Here is a 17,914-nt window from a genome sequence, read left to right on the forward strand (position 1 = left end):
GGCCCACCTTGATTCCAGTCTGTGAGGGCAGCAGCGACGGGATCCCTGGGACAAGCTGGTCATCTAGAGAAGCTGAAGCAGCGAGCTTCAGGTTCAAGAGAGGCCTTGCCTCAGTGGATAAAGTGGAGAGTGACTGAGAATGACCCCAACATCGGGGTGGGACTACACACAACCCACAAACAGAATCATGTTCCTCCCCTCACAAAAGAAAAAAAGGACAGTGTCAGACATTCAGACCATTCCTTGATTCACCTTGGTCTGAAGATCAAGATCACTGTGAACCTCTACCAGGTAATCTTCTCTTCAGTGTTAATGCTGAGACCAGCATCAGAATCATTTGGAGTTCTCAAGTGTGACTAGAGACTGGTAGTTTCCCCTGCACACATTCCTGGTTCTAATTCTCTGTTACTTCACAGGGCATGTAGCCACCTAAAAAGTATGTTGTCTGCCTTAGCTTTCCTTGTAGCTATCTATTGGAACTATCATGTGTTTTCTAGAAAGTATCCTTGTGGGAGGGTCATGCTGTTTTTCCTGATGTCTAGAATGTGGACACTATAGCTAACATTCAGATAATCTTAAACCACAAAGACTAAACCTTCTTTAGACAATAATAGAGAAGTACACATTGAAAATCCAGGTTCCTGGTTCTGCAGAGTACTACAGCAGCTCTGAGTGCTCTCTGCATGTCTTAGATTCCTGTGTGAGACAGTAATACATTTTATCTGAGTGTGTGCACGCATCTGTCTGTCTGTCTACCTACCTACTTTGAGGCAGGATCTTTCTACAAAGTCCTGGTGGTACTGGAACTTGCTCTGTACACCAGACTGGACTTGAACTCACAAAGATCCACCTGCCTCTGCCTCTGAAGTGCTGGGATTAAAGATGTGCACCACCAGGCCTGACAGGAGGGTTTCTATCATGTGTAGTCAAAAGTAGTTCTGAGAATGCCCCAGTTTTCTCAGTCTTTAAGAGTCTCCTGACTTTGAAATGTGTCTCCCTGGTGTCCATTTCGACTATGTCAAGTCATTTCTCTCCTGGTTCCATGGTTTTTGAAGCAATAATATTAGTTTTTAAGGCCATTGTTTTTCCTGCCAGGTTCTGTGCCTGTCATTCATTCTGATTTCTAGCAGTTGTTGGTTTTCCTAAAGGAAGTGTTTACTTCTATCCTCACATACAGTTTAGCACTGCTTTGATAGGCTTATGGCTAGATGGACACGTTCCCTCTCCTGCTTCTTCATTGATACAGAGCCCCTTGTTTGTTTCCTCCAGTGATGGGCAGGTTGTCCAGAACTCTCCCTTATATATTACTTGCATAGCTCCTACTTACTGTAACTATTACCCCCACTAAAATACTGAGAATGTCTTTGAAGTGGCTGGCTAGAAACTTAAGTCTCCCTTTCCCTCTCCACTGCTATTATGATGAAGGGCATGATGGGAACCTGTAAGAACAGGTGCAGTGTCCCTAGAGTCACAGGAACAGCATGCGTGAGTCTGTGCTCTTTCTCCACCCCTGAGATTAGAGTCAGCATGGATTTTGTTACCAGGAGTGCATTGGCTTCATACAAATGAGGGTCTGCTGCACCACTGACCCATCTGGACCTCGGTAACCCTCCCTTGGCCTTGCTCTCCAGAAACTGAGTCTGGTCTTCTCCAGACTGGAAGACCAAGGTTGGACACCTACCCTGCAAGCCCTACAGTGACCTATGTGGAAAGTCTTTCCAGTAGAGCTCTACAGTGTCCTTTAAGTTGGCTCCTGTGGGGAAGAAGGACAGGAAGAGCTGTGTGCCCATGAGAGAGATTAGCTGGGCCCTGGAGCTGCTTTTCATTTTGAGCATCTCACTGAGAACTGTGAGCCACAGCCTCAGTCTGCATGCCCCAAGGTAAGGGTGGCAAAGGATAAAGGTTCTACCTATTCTGTGATCACATTCCTGCCCCAAGGGTAGGGTATTGTTTTAGTTTCATTTCTGTTGCTGCGATAAAATATTCTGGCAATAGAAATTTAGTGGAGAAAGGGTTTATTTTATCTCACAATTCCATGTTATAATCCATCACTTGGTGAAGTCAAGGTGACAGGAACTCGAAACAACTAGATACATTACACCCACAGTCAGAAGCAGAGAAAAGTTAATGTATAACTTGTATGCTCACTTGCTTGCTTTGTGCTCAGCACTTAATTAAGACAATCCCCCACAGACAAGTCGAGGTCACCAGAGTGCAGACAACCTCTTATTGATAAATTCTCTTTCCGACATTGTGGGTGTGGTGAGATGGCAATTAAAGCTAACCATTAAGTAGTTAATTGGGACAGAAAGCACATGGATGCATAAAGCCTGCAAATCTTAAAATACTCTCTGGCTTTTTACAGGAAAGTTTGCGAGGATCAACACACCCACTGTAAATGGTAATTCCCTCATAGACATCCCGAGTAGTTGTGTTATGCTCTGTCTTTGAGAAATTGGGAAGTAGCCACTCAAATAATGTGTTGTGCTCTGTGAATCAGAAGTGGCTCGACATTTTTTTTTTAAATAGAGCTGAAGTCATGTAGTCAGCCTTGGCTGGTTCTGTCCCGTCCCGAACACATCATCCTCCAGGAGGCCAGTGTGATTCTCTTGTAGCTAGGACAGTCTGAATATGGCGTTCTTCACCATCCTCATCAAGACCTCTCTTCTTCCTCCAGTTGGTGGTGCTTCTTAGATGCCCCCCCTTCTTCTTCTCAGCGAAGGGCGAGTTCACAGCTGTGGTCTGCCTCCAGCGAGTGTTCCTTTCCTTCTGCTACTCCTCTGCTCTGCTCTCGTGGCTAGGCTGTCATCACGCATCACGCGTGGTCTATATAGCTGCTTCCCTAACGGGCTGTGTTCCAGGTTGGGCGGGGAGCCTCATACTCCTTGCATGACGTCAGTGAAGCAGCGTCTCACACTCTTCCTCACCAAGCCTCCACCGTAACCTTTAGTCACAAGTGGCGACTCTCGTCATTGTGACTGACAACAGTATCTTGTATTTCCTGGACTTAGTTTTGTGGTGTTGCGATTTTGCCTCCAGTTTACCTTAGAATTCTTCATTCTTGTTAGGGGACCCTCATGGAGACAGCTGTCACATATGTGTAGGGGCCTGTGTCCAGCCCATGCATGCTCTTTGGTTGGTGGTTCAATCGCTGTGAGCTCCCATGGGCCCAGGTTAGTTGACTCTGAAGGTCTTCTTGTGGTGTCCTTGACTCTTCCGACTCCTTCAATCCTTCCTCCCACTCTTCCACAAGACTCCCCTTGGAGTGGGGGCTCTGACTCTGTTACCTGCCTTTAGATCCCTTCCCCTCGCTGGGATGGCTTGTCTGACCTCAGCGGGAAAGGATGCATCTAGCTTGATGTGCCAAGACAGGTTGGTACCCATGGAGGACCCTTCCTTTCTTAGAGGAGAATAGGGGGAGTGGGGCGGGAGACTGGGGTCTGGGAAGAGAGGAGGAAGGGGGCTGAGATTGGGATATAAAGCAAATGAGTAAATAATTAAGGAAAAAAATTTTTAAAAAGAATTCTACATTCTTTGACAAGCCGACTCCTGGTCATCCTGACCCCTGGTCATCCTGACCCCCACAGTCTGCACAGGCAGGAGAAGCTTACAATTCCTTCCATGGGAGGAGACAAGTGATTGTGGCCCCTTTCTAGTAAGGACAGTGTAGAGGAGAGCATCCCTGGGTTAATGCATGAAGTGCCTCCTTAGCTGTTTGATTTGTGCACAATAGTTTCATGGTTATTACAGTCCACTGACCAGGAGTTTTCCCCTGAGATGATCAAGTAGCCAAGACAGTGAGTCCACAGTGTGAAGGGAGCCCTTCTTCTGTTTCCCTCCCCAACTCTAATTGTACGGTTAAAGCTATGAAAATATATTTATTTTTAATTATTTAATTTGTTTTTTATATTTATTTAAAACTTTGTCTTTTTAAGGTCTATCAGATCATCAAAATTATCAGAAAACACAGTTATTGTTGGCGTAGTACGCAGGTAAACATTTTTTTAATGTTGAAATTTATATATCAATGCAGTGTTATCAACAGATGGCAAAATAAGGGCTTGCCTGTGACCGGAGAGCCCGTGAAGTCTGACTTTCATTACTGCTTAGCACTTTATTTTTCTTCTTTGACCTCAGGGAGGGAGTTCAGCTCTCAGGTTTAGTTTTCTGACTTTGAACTGCTATTTGCAGACAAGCTATTAAGAAAATTCCATTCTCTTAAGGGTGAAGGTTGTGAAGAGGTGTCTTTGTAGGGCCTTTAGTTCAGGTAACTGTAAGGGTTTGAGTGACATATAAAATCTTCTCAACTTAGAGCAAGGAGAGGAGACTATAGACGCAAGAGAGCAAATCCTTAAATATGCATGATTTCTAGTCAGTATACATAGACAGCTTCCGTGCCCTTTAGCCTTTTTGGCGTGGAAGAGAGAATTTAATAGTTTCAATAAGAGAGAGTTATATATTAAATATATACCTGGACACTATTCAGTTGTTAACATAACTTTTGTATTTAAAGTATTAAGATACCTAGGCACAACACCAGGGACCTGCAGCCCAGTATTCAGGAGGCCCAGGAAAAGGACTGGTGGCTTGAGCCTAGGAGTTTGTGGCCAGCCTGAGTCACTAGCAAGCCCCTATCCCCACTAAACCAGTTATAAAAAATATCCTGCCAAAAGACCAAATGCTAAATTGAGAGAGGAAATAATTTTACACTTCGTAGGCATATGTCTAACTTATGTGAAAGTGCCTGTTCTGTGACTGTTGACTGTGGAGATTAGTGAACACTGCCTAACCCTTACCGTCTTCCTCTGAAGGGTGGACAAAGAAGAGGTGTCTTTAATGCCCTTCCTTGCCGCTGGCTTCACGCGGGTATGTACCTACTTCTTTGATGTACCAGTGTAATTCAGTGTGAGAAAGTTTTACCTCAGTTCAGTGTCCACCAAAACATTTGAATTATTTGAAGAAAAAAATTGCTTCTGTTCTGTGTCACACTTTGCTTTGACTTTGAAATCTGATAGTCTAATCTGTAACCTTCATTTCCTTAGCCTCAAAGCTGTGCCTGCCAGAGCAGTAAAACGGCCTGCACTGCCATGCTCCTTACAAATCACATTACAGTGCCTTTATGTCAACTTGAAGTTATGAAGTCAGTCCAGTGATTCTGGAGAGGCAGCCCACGTGCTGGGGCCTCCCCTCTACTTCCTCCATAAAGCCCAAGGCTTCTCAGGATTTCAGCCTGCTGACTGTGGATGGCTATGGGAGTTGGGTGTAGTGAGCGGGCAAACACTTGCTTAGGATGTAGAAGGCCTTGGGTTTGATCCCAGCACTGAAACACAAAATCAGAAGGCATGGGGAGACGATGGGGGCACGGCACACACCTGTAACCCCAGCACTGAATAAATAGTTGAGGGAAAGATGGCTTGGTAGCCATGTAACATTGCCACCCAGTGAAAAATCTGGCTCTGTGGTAGGCTATTTATTGCAGTGGATAAACAGACATGATTTCTGTCTCTGCCCCATATTGATCTGACTGGGATTGGTAGACAGTGGTCTGAGAGCTCAGTTTTCTCCTCAGTGAGAGTTGTTCCAAGGTCTCACTGGCAGAGCAGTTGGTGATCCTTGTTTGTCTCAAGGCCTCCACCCCATCTGGTGGAGCAGCATGAGCACTGTAACCAGAAATACCCTCTTGCTATCCCTGGCTAGTCACTTGTAGGCACCTGTATGTATGGGCAGCCATCTTGGGTGTTCCCTGAAGTCCTGGCTGCCATGGGCAGAAGGTCTATGCTCAGCATCTGCCAGGAGGTGAGAGCTAGGAGAGACATCCCTGATCTCTGGGTGAGAAGGGCTTGGCCTATAGGCATGCAGCCCTACTGTGTCCCTGACCTCAGTTGCCCCTTCCCCACTACGGTAGCACTAGCTTTCTTTTCTTTTTAAACAATTTCTATCTCTGTGTTATGCCCGCATACGTGTCTGTGCACCGTGTATGTACTTGGTGCCATCAGAGCAGAAAGGGGGTGTCAGATTCCCTGGAACTTACAGATGGGTGTTAGCCACCTTGTAGGTGTTAGCAATTGAAATTGGATCATCAGGAAGAGTAGCCAGTGCTCTTAACCATCAAGCCAACACTTTAGCCCCACTACCTGATGTTTTCATTCCTGTAGCAGTTTGGAGGCAGAATGCTTCTTCCTGTTCTTACGGAGGTCTGTGGTAGGTGGGAACAGCATTACTTTTCATGTATAAGTGAGGAGGCAAGCTCAGAAAGAGTCTCATTAGGACACTCTTAATGCACAGCTTTTAACTGGAGTTAACATGTCCTAGATTGCTTGTCACTCAGACAAGACACAGATCATGCACATCTGCCTTCACCTTGCCAGCAGAGAGACCTCCTCAAGCAGCCCATGCCCTATACTGAACTGACTGGGATTGGTACAGTGGTCTAAGAGCTCAGTTTTAGTCAGAGTTACTGTGCATTAACTGTGCAGGTAAAAGCAAAGAACTCTTTCAGAAACAGGAGTGAATCTGCTCATGAGTGTCTTCTGTCAGAATGAAACTATAGTTGGACTTCTAGCCATGAGTCCCCTGTTACCCAGTTCTATACCAGTAGACTGTATTGTGGACTCGAAGTAGTAAGGAAAACAAACATTCCGCACATGAATGTGTATAGACTTTTTCTTGTTACTGTTTCCAAAATAATACAGTATGGCAGCTGTTTGTATAGCATATACCTTGTGTTTGGTAGTGTAAGTATTCTAGAGGTCATTAATGTATACAGGAAGATAGCATCATTTATATGTAAATGCTGTGCCATTTTCTGTAAGGGAGTTGTGCAGGCTCTGTGGGTACCCTCAGACCTGTAGGTATGTGACAACATAGTGACTTCTAAGATACCGTAATGAGCTACATTATTTGATGGTAGAATGGATTCTATTTCTTGTAACTGTGCAGTCTGTTTTGTTGTGGGATGTTTCAATGACATAAAAGTTGCCATATAGAACACTTAATATCCACAGCAGTAAGAGACACTGGGCGAACACCATGCCTTCTCCTGGTACCTTGATGTGGAGAGAATGAGTACCGGTCAGCTCCTTCGGTTGTTAGTGCAAAATGTTACTCAAGTAGGAGTTCCCTCCTGGAGCCACAGATGTAAGCAGAAGTATAATGTGCTTCCGTGTACAGGGAGCTTGTCTTACTATCTGAGAAACTCCTTGAAAATCCTATCAGCAAGACTGGTTAATACACTTACTTTCTATATAGTGTAACCATGGAACCTTAATGTTTCTAATTTTCAAGCTAATTTGGTGCATTTAACTTTGATCTCTTATCCTCTGTTGTACGTTAATGACTACGAAGTAGTTTTAAATTTTCAGTAGCCAAATTGAAAGGCTTGTTTAGAATTTCTTTTGCGGCATACATCAAAGGTGCTTCTTTATCTACAAAGCTGCCCTTTCTGTTTATAGAGGTATATAGAAAACCCCAACGTCATGGCCTGTTATAATGAACTGCTCCAGTTGGCATTTGGAGAGGTGCGATCACAGCTGAAACTCAGGTAATGCTGTCCTGCTCAAAAGCCCACTAGACCCGGGCATACTTGCAAGCAAGGGTGTTTCGGCCATAGCTGATAGCAGTTAAAGTAGAAGTATAAGTCGGCTGCCATAGGGACCTGAATCAGAGCCCCAGTATCCACAGGAATACCCGGGGGCCTGCAGTCCCCGCACTGAAGAGCCTGAGGACCCCTGGGGCTTAGTGACCAGCAGGTCTAGCTGAGTCAGTGAGTTCAGGTTCAATGAGAGACTCCGACTCAAAAAGTAAAGTGGAGGCCAATTGCTGGCCTCTGCACATATGTCATCATCGTTGTTGTTTTTGTTTTGTTCTGTTTCATTTAAGATGTGATAGATAGTGGGCTGCCAGTCTTTCTCAGCAGACTTTCTGGAATCCGTCTCAATGTCTGATGAGCGACTCCCATTTAAACTTGAGACCTCAAAGCAGTAGTAAGTGAGAAAAAAGTAAGATACAAAACCACACATCCTGGATTTTCTGTTTCGTGTGCTAAGGGGAAAATACTTGAAATATACCACACCCACTAGAGTGCCATTTTTCTCTGGCAACTGATATTTTTTTTCTATTCTACATTACCAATTTTGTCATTAATTCTCTTTTTGTTTGTTGAGACAGGATCTCATGTAGCGTAGGTTGGCCTGGAACTTGCTGCGTAGCCAAGGTTGGCCTCGATCTTGAACTTGGAATAGTCATTTCGTTCTTTTTATTTTTTTAAAAATTTTTATTAGATATATATTTCAATAACATATTTCAAATGTTATTCCCCTTCCTGGGTTCCTGTCCATAATCCCCTATTCCCTACACTCCCCTTCCCCCATACAGGTATTCCCTGCATACATTCCCCTTACTGCTCCCTCTATATTCCCCTGCACTGGGGGGGTCCAACCTTGGCAGGACCAAGGGCTTCCCCTTCCACTGGTGCCCCAACAAGTCTATTCTCTGCTACATATGCAGTTGGAGCCCTGGGTCAGTCCATGTATAGTCTTTCTGTAGTGGTTTAGTCCCTGGAAGGTCTGGTTGGTTGGCATTGTTGTTCTTATGGGGTTGCAAGCTCCTTCAACTCTTTCAATCCTTCCACTAATTCCCCACAAGGGGTACTATTCTCAGTTTGGTGGTTTGCTGCTAGCATCGACCTCTGTATTGGACATGCTCTGGATGTGTCTCTCAGGAGAGATCTATATCCAGTCCCTTTCAGCATGCATTTTTTAGCTTCATCAATCTTATCTAGTTTTGGTGGAGATATATATATATATATATATATATATATATATATATATATATATATATATATAAATATGGGCCACATGTGGGGCAGGCTCTGAATGGCTCTGAATGGCCATTCCTTGAGTCTCTGCTCTAAACTTTGGTTCCATGTCCCCTCCTATGGATATTTTTCCCCCTTTTAAGAAGGAGTGAGAGCATCCGCATTTTGGCCATCCTTCTTCTTGAGCTTCCTTTGGTCTGTGGATTGCATCTTGGCTAATTCAAGCTTTTTGGCTAGTATCCACTTATCAATGAGTGCAGAATCCTCATTTCTTAGCTGTCTGAGTGCTTGACTCATAAGCCTTTGCCACCATGTGCAGCTGAAATTTTTTCTTTTTAAATAAGAAACAAGTAGATATTTGTAGATCAAGTAAGAAAAAAAGGTTTTAAATGCTCCCAGGTTCCCAGAAGAATAAAGGCAGCCATTCTCCTCATTCTGTATCTCTTCTGTGTCCAGCTATTTAGCATTTTTTTTAATTGGGGACCAAAGACAGATCCCTTGTTCTGTATGTATATGCCTAAGGCAGATAAAAAGCCATCGAAATTGAAGTGTTACAATTTGTAGGAAGCAGTATAAGGCCCCATATGTAGGAAAGACATGCACGTAGAATAAAATTAATTACTACAGTGTAGAAGCATTGTCACTGAGCAGTAACGTCAAAGGCTGGATGAGAAAAGTCATTCGACTCAGCTGAGAGCTCACAAGTGCTCACCGGTGCTTAGTTCACTTGCCTGTGACTCACACTTACTTGTGCACGTATCTATTTTGAGGCAGGGTCTCAATGTCTATCACAGGCTGATCTTGAACTCACAGAGGTCTGCCTGCCTCTGCCTCCTGAGTTGCTGGAATCAAACAGCACACCTGGCCTGTAATTTACACTTTTAATACTATAGTTGTTTTCTTTTCCCACCCCCTGAGGTTGGTAACTTCAAACTTTCTTCCTCAATACCTCAGTGTAGTGAACACAGTAGCACCAGCATATCGTCCTGCACTGAAACCCTTGGGCCTCCATTACCCACTCCTGAGTCTTCTTCTCACTGTGTCCCAGCTCTTCTCAGTTTTTCCAGACTATTCAATTATTTTTGTCTTCACTTACTCTTGGAGTAAGGTCACTATCTTTTGCCTGGATTATTGGATTCTCAGTCAGACTCCCTACCACTACCTCATACTTCCTCTTGTTTAGTCTTCACACAGCATTTGTGTTTCTGCCTTGAAATCCTCCACTGAGTTCAAGGCAAAGTCCAGATTCCCAGATGTGGCCCCCACGACTCTCCTGAATCTGTCTCTCCTGATTCCATGCTCGCTTTCTCATTTCCCATCATGCCTTGCTCTAGCTGACAGCCAACAGAGATGTACATTACAAAGGGAAGAGAAACGTGGGGCTGGAGATAGTGAGTAGAGAGACCTGTTCCAGGCACAGCCTTGTTCCTGCAGTGTCACCGACTAGAATGTAGAGACAGGCTGATGATCAGGGTGGCAGTCAAATCAACACAGAGAGGAGCTTTTCAGTGCACAGGATTCTGACAGCTGCCTAATTATTTAGAAAAGAAATTAACGTATCCCAGTTTCACTCCCTACCCCAAATAACCACCAGTAAACTAAAAGCTTAAATGTAGAGCCATGCTAAATTCTTAAAAAATATAAGCAAGATATTTGTTTGGATGATGAGTCATTTTAGAGTGGCTGTGGCATAAAGACTGAGTTCCACAAAGGAAGAGAAACCAATCAAGTAACAGAAAAACACTGGGCTTTTCTATACTTAAAAGGGAACAAACCCTGAAATAATGTTAAAGTTACAGGAAAATGAGTAGAAAGGTTATTTGTTGCGTTTCCAATGGGCATGAATTAGGTTAATATCCTAAATAAGGAGCTTTGATGACTCAAATAATGAAATACTCCAGTAAGAAAATATGGGAAGCCAGGCACAAGCAATTCACAAGTCAGAGCACCGGAGAAGAAGTCACCTGAACTAGCAGTCAAAGGAACAAGAATGGAGACTGTCGGGCTTGCCCCGCCCACCCCACTGGCCCACTCCACCCGCTCACCCTGTTCTGCTCTGGCTGAGAAAGAGTGAGGAGTGAAGAGTTTCGGGGCTTCCTACAGGCCCAGTCCTCTGAGCAGCTCACATCAGAGGTGGGACAGACAGAGATCTGTCTGTCCTCTGTTGTTGTTTGTTTCATTCTGAACTCACCATGTAGACCAGGCTGGCACCTGCTTCTGTCTCCCAAGTTCTTTTTATCAACTGAGCCACCTCACCAGCTGGTTTAGGGTTTTATTTTTAATTATGTGTATGGGGGTGGGGTTGTGTAAATGGGTACAGGTGCCTGCAGGAACCAGAGGCATCAGATTCCCTGGAGCTGGAGTAACTGACACTTATGAGCTGGCTGACCTGGGTGTTGGGAGTTGAACTGATGGCACTGATAGAGCAGCACGTGGATGGAATCCTGATCATTTTTTTAAAAAAAAATATTAATTTTATTATTCTTATTAGGTGTATATGTGTGTGCTGTGGCAGGGGTGGGGGGTATTGTGTGTATAACTGCAGGTGTCCTCAGCATCCAGAGCAAGGTGCTAGGTCCCATGGAGCTGCTCTTACAGGCTGTTGTGAGCTGTCTGATGTGGAACTGGGAAGGAAACTCAGGTCCCCTGGAAGAATAGTAAGTGCTCTTAGCCATTGGGCCGTCTCTCCAGCTCCTTGCTTCTAATTTTTCTTATTGGAAATTGATTTATTTACATTGTAGGTTTGTGGCTGTGGATGTGGGCACACACAGTGTATATGTGGAGGTCAGAGGACACCTGGGGAGTCTTCTCTCTTTCTGACCACGCGAGTCCTGGAGAGCACACTCAGGCTGTGGAGGTTAGCAGGAGACCTTTACTGTGTCGAGGCTTCCTCTTGTTTTCAGTAACAGCTTTTTTGAGCAAGAAGATGAAGGAACATTGTTGCTTCTAAAGTTCTTACTTGCCTACTCTCTGCACTCTGTGTATAAGCAGGCAGTTGCTCAGGGTTTGAGTCTTGTGAGGCAAGAGAGCCTTGTGGTCATGCTTTGGGGATTCCTATCTAAGAGGAGTCTGGAAGCAGCCCACGTGCCTCCTCATGGGGCTTTGATGAAAATACTTAGGTGTAACCTTATAGTAAAATATATGGTGATTGAACATGGTGATGGAGAGCCACGATTGTTGTTAGCTCAGTGAGAGAAAGAGACGATAAAGCTATGAGAATGATTACATTTTTACAAATGTACATGTTGACATACATGTTTGTAAAAGCAACTCCCCAGAGTGCTTGCTCGCTATGTCTAAGCGTGGGCTTCAGATGCTCTCCCCTGGTCTAGTGAACAGCCTTAGGAGACAGACGTCACGTGCCATACCATTTGCCAGTCATGGGTTACTCGGTGGTTTTCTTGTGTCCCAGAGCTGAGAACTCACCAGCACACTTCTAGAACAGACAGTTTTACTAACTCCAGGCCCACACCCCTATTTTACTCTCTGTGTTTGGATTTGCCTGTTTTAGACCTTTTATATAAATGGAGTCATACAGTGTGTGGTCCCTTGTAACTGAGTCCTTGCATTTAAATATCTTTTTATGGCACACCTGTACCATAGCATAGATAGCAGGACTTCACTGGGTTTTATTTCTGTATAGTATTCCATTTTATGCGTATATCACATTTAATTATTCATTCTTTGCTGGTGCACATCAGAGCTGTTAGTCCTGGCCGGCTGTTATGAACAAGGTTCAGTGCCAACATATACTCTCCTTTTGTTAAGATGTAACCCGGAGTGGATACACATGGTGATTTTGTGTCTAACCACTGAGGAGTTTCTCCACTGTTCCCAGTCTCATATCCCTGTGAGCTGTGCGTGATGGCATCGCTAATTCTGTCCCTTCTTACTCTTGTGGTGGGGTGAGCAGCCACTTTGTTATGTTTCTCATGTTCGTCAGTGAACAGTGCTGCCTGTGTAGCTAAGAGAGTGTTTAAAGCATGATGTGTGGATGTGCTCACAGGGGAAGACTCGGTGAAGGGAGCAGGCAGCAGAGCTGAGCCTCCCAGGTGCCCCCAAGTCTGTGAAAAGAATGACTTGAAATAATACTCCAATGGCTGCCTCCCCTGTGCCAGGCCAGGCAGCAAGCCTGACTCTCTTCTCTCACTTAGCCCTTATGAAGGTTCTTCGGTGCTGGAAAGGGACATTCTAGGTGCTCAGGGCCCCACGACTACAGTGGTGTGCCCCTACCATCAGGGCTGTACACAGTACCAGGGCTGCAGAAGGTCGTCTTCATGGTTTCAAACATTTCCTCGTTCACCTCAGAACCAGACACTAGCTCCTTAAGTAAGCTGCTGCAGTGGCTGCGACTGTGGAGGACTTAGTAGCTGTGATAACGTAATACGCTCACCAGACCTTTTGTTCTGTCCATCAAGGGCTTGTAACTCAGTGTTCACTGCGTTAGAGAAGAGTCAAGAAGCGATTGAGATCACAAGTGAGGACCACATCATCCAGGTTTGTTATTTGGGAAATGTCTGCTTCTGCTTTTATTTTGTTTGTTCTTGTTCTTAGGATTGTAGCCCCACAATTTGATTTTTTTTTTCTTCTGGAAGTCCAAGAACCCATTCTCCCTCTCCCCTTACCCCTCCCAGACGATTGTAAGAGCAAAATCAATAAAATATGTAATTTGAAGTAAATTCTCTAGATAAGAAAATTATTTCTTATGGAAGTAGAAATGTAGAAATGGTTGCTCTTGTCTCATTATTTCCCCTGGGGTGGCTGGGTGTTTTAACCAAGAGAGACTCACTCAGGAGGCTGTGCCAGGCTGACGGCAGGCAAGCTTTTTCACAGTTTTTGGAGGCAGTTTAAACCTGTAAAAACTTTCTAAAAACAGTTAACAATTCAGAAAATAGCAGACTACCATTATTAGCAAAGCTGGTTTCTGTCAGAGCAAAGTAGATATCTATGAAGATGACATGGCTCTTAACTGCTCCAGGGCAGCTGGTCCAGGGAAGGAGCCCTTTACAATGAAATCCATTTTGATTGTATCATCGGATCTCACCTTATGGCCCCTTTTGTTACTGGTGCGGACATTTGGGAGTCGGTGCTGAGAGGCAGCTCGGGCCGTGAGTTGAGGGCCGAGGCTTCTGTCTGCCCCAGACAGGGGTGTATCTTTGTGCAAGTCACTTAGTCTAGCCGAATCTGCTTTCTCTTAGTATACACAGGAGTGACAGTAGCAGCAGCCACCCACTGCCATGCTACGAAAGCAAAACCTGTCATAAGGTCTGGGGATTGCCCGAGTTCACGTGTCACGTGCTTGCTCAAGGCTCTCCTGAAGAAGGCAGGTCCTGATGGTGACCGTCAGCTCTGCTTCATCACCACCAACACATGCTCGGTGTGCTCGTGGGTTTCCCTCATCTTTTCATCCTGTTTGAAATTCAGCATCACCCTTTCCTGGATACCCACTTTCTGCCGTGTAGCTGCTCTCCACACATTGTTCATTTGATTCGTACCAGAGAGTCGTGTTTTTATTCTCACCACCCAGAAGGGCACGTGGATGAAGTTCCTGCAGAGACCAGAGGGCAGAGCCTGGGGTTTTACAGCCCAGCCTGTACATGGTTTCACTGTAGCTGGTCTGGGCAGCTCTGGTGTAGCAGCCTGGGTTTGTGCTGAGAACATGCCTTCCTTGGTCTTCACTGAAGTTGGAGAGCACCTGCTGCCACTCTGGAGTCAGAAGGACACAGCAGGAAGCTCAGCCATGTGTGACCTAAGCAGAAGCCTCCCATAATGCAATGTTCTAGTGGCCGTGGAACGCTCATAATGAAGTCCAAGCATCTGGGTTTTCACGAGATGGGCGGTACTTAGGGGGAAGACTTCAGTTTTTTCAGAACATCTGTAAATTCGCTTAATTTTTTCTTTTGTCTCTTTCCAGTATGCAAACCCTGCATTTGAAACAACAATGGGTTATCAGTCGGGAGAACTAATAGGGAAGGAGTTAGCACAAGTGCCCATCAATGAGAAGAAAGGTGACTTGCTGGATGCCATAAATTCCTGTGTCACAATCGACAAGGTAAGTAAGATGTTAGTGCTGTCATCACTTCCGGGTAAGGAGGAAGACTCAGCACCATGTGTGGCAGTGGCCTCGGCCTTACTCTGTTCCCAGAAGTCCTGTCGATCTCACTTTACAGATGCAGAGCTGAAGCCAAGGATGCATTGTGATTAGCCAGCAAGCACGATATCTGGGATTGACCTTAAAATGACTGTTTTTATCTGAGAGAGAGAGTGTGTGTGTGTGTGTGTGTGTGTGTGTGTGTGTGTGTGTGTGTAAGAAAGGGTTTCTCTGTGCAGCCCTGGCTGTCCTGGAAAGTTGGTATTCTTGATAACTGACCTTTTAAGTAGTAGATGTTGGTACATGGTCCGGGATAAGGGTTGCCAGTGAGGCAGGACACCCTTAGAGAATGTCTGAGCCTCAGTCATTCATGGAGCAATTTTCAAATACCAGTTGCGTGCCAAGACTGTGCTGAATTCTGCCACAGAAGGATGGTCAAAGCAAGACCATTGCCTGAGAGAACTCAGTTTCCAGAGTTGGGAACAGGAGGGATCGTTGCTGACTGGGAGAAGTAGTATATGAGAATGCTGAAGGAGGAGGAGGAGCAGTGCAGTCGGCCAGACCTTTCCTGTGGGCTCTCGGCACCTCCTGGTGCCAGGTGTGGGGTACCATGAGAGGAAAGAACCGTAGGTAGACACAGCTTGGTTCCAGGTTTGAAGTTCAGGGTGGTGTTTGTCTTACTGGGAGGAGCAGAGGGTCTTCTGACAAGAGACCAAAGACTGCGATGGGCATAGAGATCTCAGCGCCCTGGCAGGCTGGGTTAGAGGACATTGTCTTTGGGGCCTTCCCTTGGCATGCAGTTCTGTCACTTCTCCCCTTTGGTGGTACTTGGAGGCAGAGGTTTTGTTTTGAGACAGGATCTCTCTCTGTAGACCAAGTTGCCCTCAAACTTAAAAAGATCCACAAGCTTCTGCCTCCCCATTACTAGGATTAAAGGTATTTACCAGCATGCCTGGCTTATTTTTTTTTAAGCTGGTGATTCTGTTGTTGGGTATCAACTAGTCCAGACCTCTGCCAGGCAAGCTGGATCCCTCTCACTGAGGAGAGCCAACGGTGACAGGGCATGTGGTCACTGTATGAAATTTGTGTGCAGTGTCTCACTTCTGCGAGAGTAACACTGTTGGGGACCAGTGGCAAAAGCCTCAAGTCTGAATAGCAGAAACTCTCTAGAGACTTAAAACGATTATGAACAAAACCCAGGAAGACTTTTATGGTATTGGCCTATTTGCTACTCTATTTCTAAAAGGAGTCTGGCCATTTACTTAGTGTATTGAGTGTTTAGAGTGTGTGTAAAGATGATTCTGCCCATTCAGCAGCCTGCTGGTTCACTGAGGTGAGAGGGCAGACCTCTTTCTAGTTCAATCTCTGTAGGGGAAGGGCTAGCAGAGGGGTCAGTGGCCTTGTGGGACCGTGATGCTGTGGTCAGCAAGGAGAACTCAAATGTCCACTAGGGCCCCACATGGCCGAACAGAGGAGACTCAGCAAATGGTCAGCTGGCCAGAACTGTAGGCATCAGAATGTCAGTTTGGAAACCCTGGGCCAGAGGAGCGATTCCCCTGCAGTTGGGGCAGAGCTGTGCAGATGCTCATCACTCCACAGCCCTTTCTGACGGTTACTCTCTCCGGAGTAGATAGAAATGTTAACTGGATTTTTTAGGTTCACATTCGTGCCTTCTATCACTTCTTCCTCATAACTCCCCTGTTAGGGGACTTACAGTGCCCTATCTTCCAGGAAGCTAAGCCTTACTTACATGGCCTGTCCCTGTCTAGACATCTTGACTTTTCCTCTTTTGTTGCTCCACCCCTGAAACACACATACACGTACTCAGTGCAGAATAAATATTGGCGATTCCTAAGCCTGTCTGTGCTGATATGTGACCACAGGACTCTTTGACCTTCTTTATTTTCTGTGATCCTCTTCCTTCCTCACTGACAAGCTCCACTTCCCTACTCCACTTTCTTCTGTTTCCTCCACAAATTACCTGGACTCTGACCTTTGCCCTCTTGCTCTTGTCCCTCTGTAGGCTGCTGTCACTTAAAATTGTCAGAGAATGATTTTCCTCTTGCCTTTCATGAATAAAAATCCCATCTCTTAATCACTCTCTCTGTTCATAGGTCTTTATACTTTGTCTAAGATCCTTGGAATAAACTGAACCTTCTGCCTTTTGCCTCCTTCAAGGTCATCAATCCTGTTGGCTGCTAATTTCCTTGCTTTGAGTGTGCACGTTTGCCCCTGACCTGGTCCCCGCAGTGACATATGGTCTCCTCATCTCAAGATTGTCCAGTTGTTCCCTTAGTATCTGTTTAGATTGCTTAGCCTGGTGACCAAGACTCTGAGGTTGACCTCAGTCACTCTAAACAAAAGCCTCGTGTTGTTTGATTGTTTACCGTGGTAAGCACAGTACCAGCCTTGGGGACAGGACAGCTGCATGACAATGACTTAATTTTGTGACAGTGATTGCCAAAGGGGACTACATCAATATCTGTGGAAGCCCGGCCTGATGTGCTGCTTGGGCCAGAGCAGCAGGGAAGCAGGAGTCTGCCTGTGCAATGGGAACTCATGTGGGGACAGGACTGTGCAAAAGCCCGCATCCCAAACAGGCTGGCTCCTGGACTCACTGGGTTTCAGACTTACGAACTAGAAACCTCTCTGACCATGGTCTAAGGAAGTATTCTTCCTCTTTGGAGTTCAACCTCACAGTGATACATAACTGTTTTGTATATTTATAATTAGTAAATATGGTTTATGCTAGATACACTTTTTTTAACATTGGTGACTGGAAAACTTATATTTAACATTGTTCCCCAAGCCAGGACAGTGACTTGATCATTGCTCCTTTTGGGGAACTATGATGCTGGCATGGCCTGTTAGACCTTGGCTCGGGTCTCTCAGTTGTCTGAGTTTCTTCAGAAAGAGCTAAGAAGGACATTCTGAATCTATCATTCAATGTGCTGGTCACTTGAGCTGCTGTTTCTTTCTCCTCCACTCCCTCTTTTCTTTTTCATGTA

General features: G+C 45.3%; 1 protein-coding gene across 8 annotated transcripts in view; it reads left to right on the top strand.

The window, feature by feature from the left end:
• Pde8a (phosphodiesterase 8A) overlaps nucleotides 1-17,914 on the top strand; it is a 123,417-nt gene that overhangs the window by 75,523 nt on the left and 29,980 nt on the right. For 5 of the 8 annotated variants that reach the window (XM_087557998.1, XM_087558026.1, NM_198767.1 and 2 more), the window contains exons 4-8: nucleotides 3,936-3,992; nucleotides 4,812-4,866; nucleotides 7,452-7,540; nucleotides 13,234-13,312; nucleotides 14,730-14,867. In XM_087557998.1, coding sequence (XP_087414124.1) covers nucleotides 3,936-3,992; nucleotides 4,812-4,866; nucleotides 7,452-7,540; nucleotides 13,234-13,312; nucleotides 14,730-14,867 — 418 coding nt within the window. The remainder of the gene's footprint in view (nucleotides 1-3,935; nucleotides 3,993-4,811; nucleotides 4,867-7,451; nucleotides 7,541-13,233; nucleotides 13,313-14,729; nucleotides 14,868-17,914) is intronic. The other 3 variants (XM_087558006.1, XM_087558013.1, XM_087558018.1) reach the window with 1 other exon arrangement.

This window comes from Rattus norvegicus, chromosome 1, assembly GCF_021556685.1.
Source record: "Rattus norvegicus strain SHRSP/BbbUtx chromosome 1, alternate assembly SHRSP_T2T, whole genome shotgun sequence".
In the NCBI taxonomy this organism is placed as follows: Eukaryota; Metazoa; Chordata; class Mammalia; order Rodentia; family Muridae; genus Rattus; species Rattus norvegicus.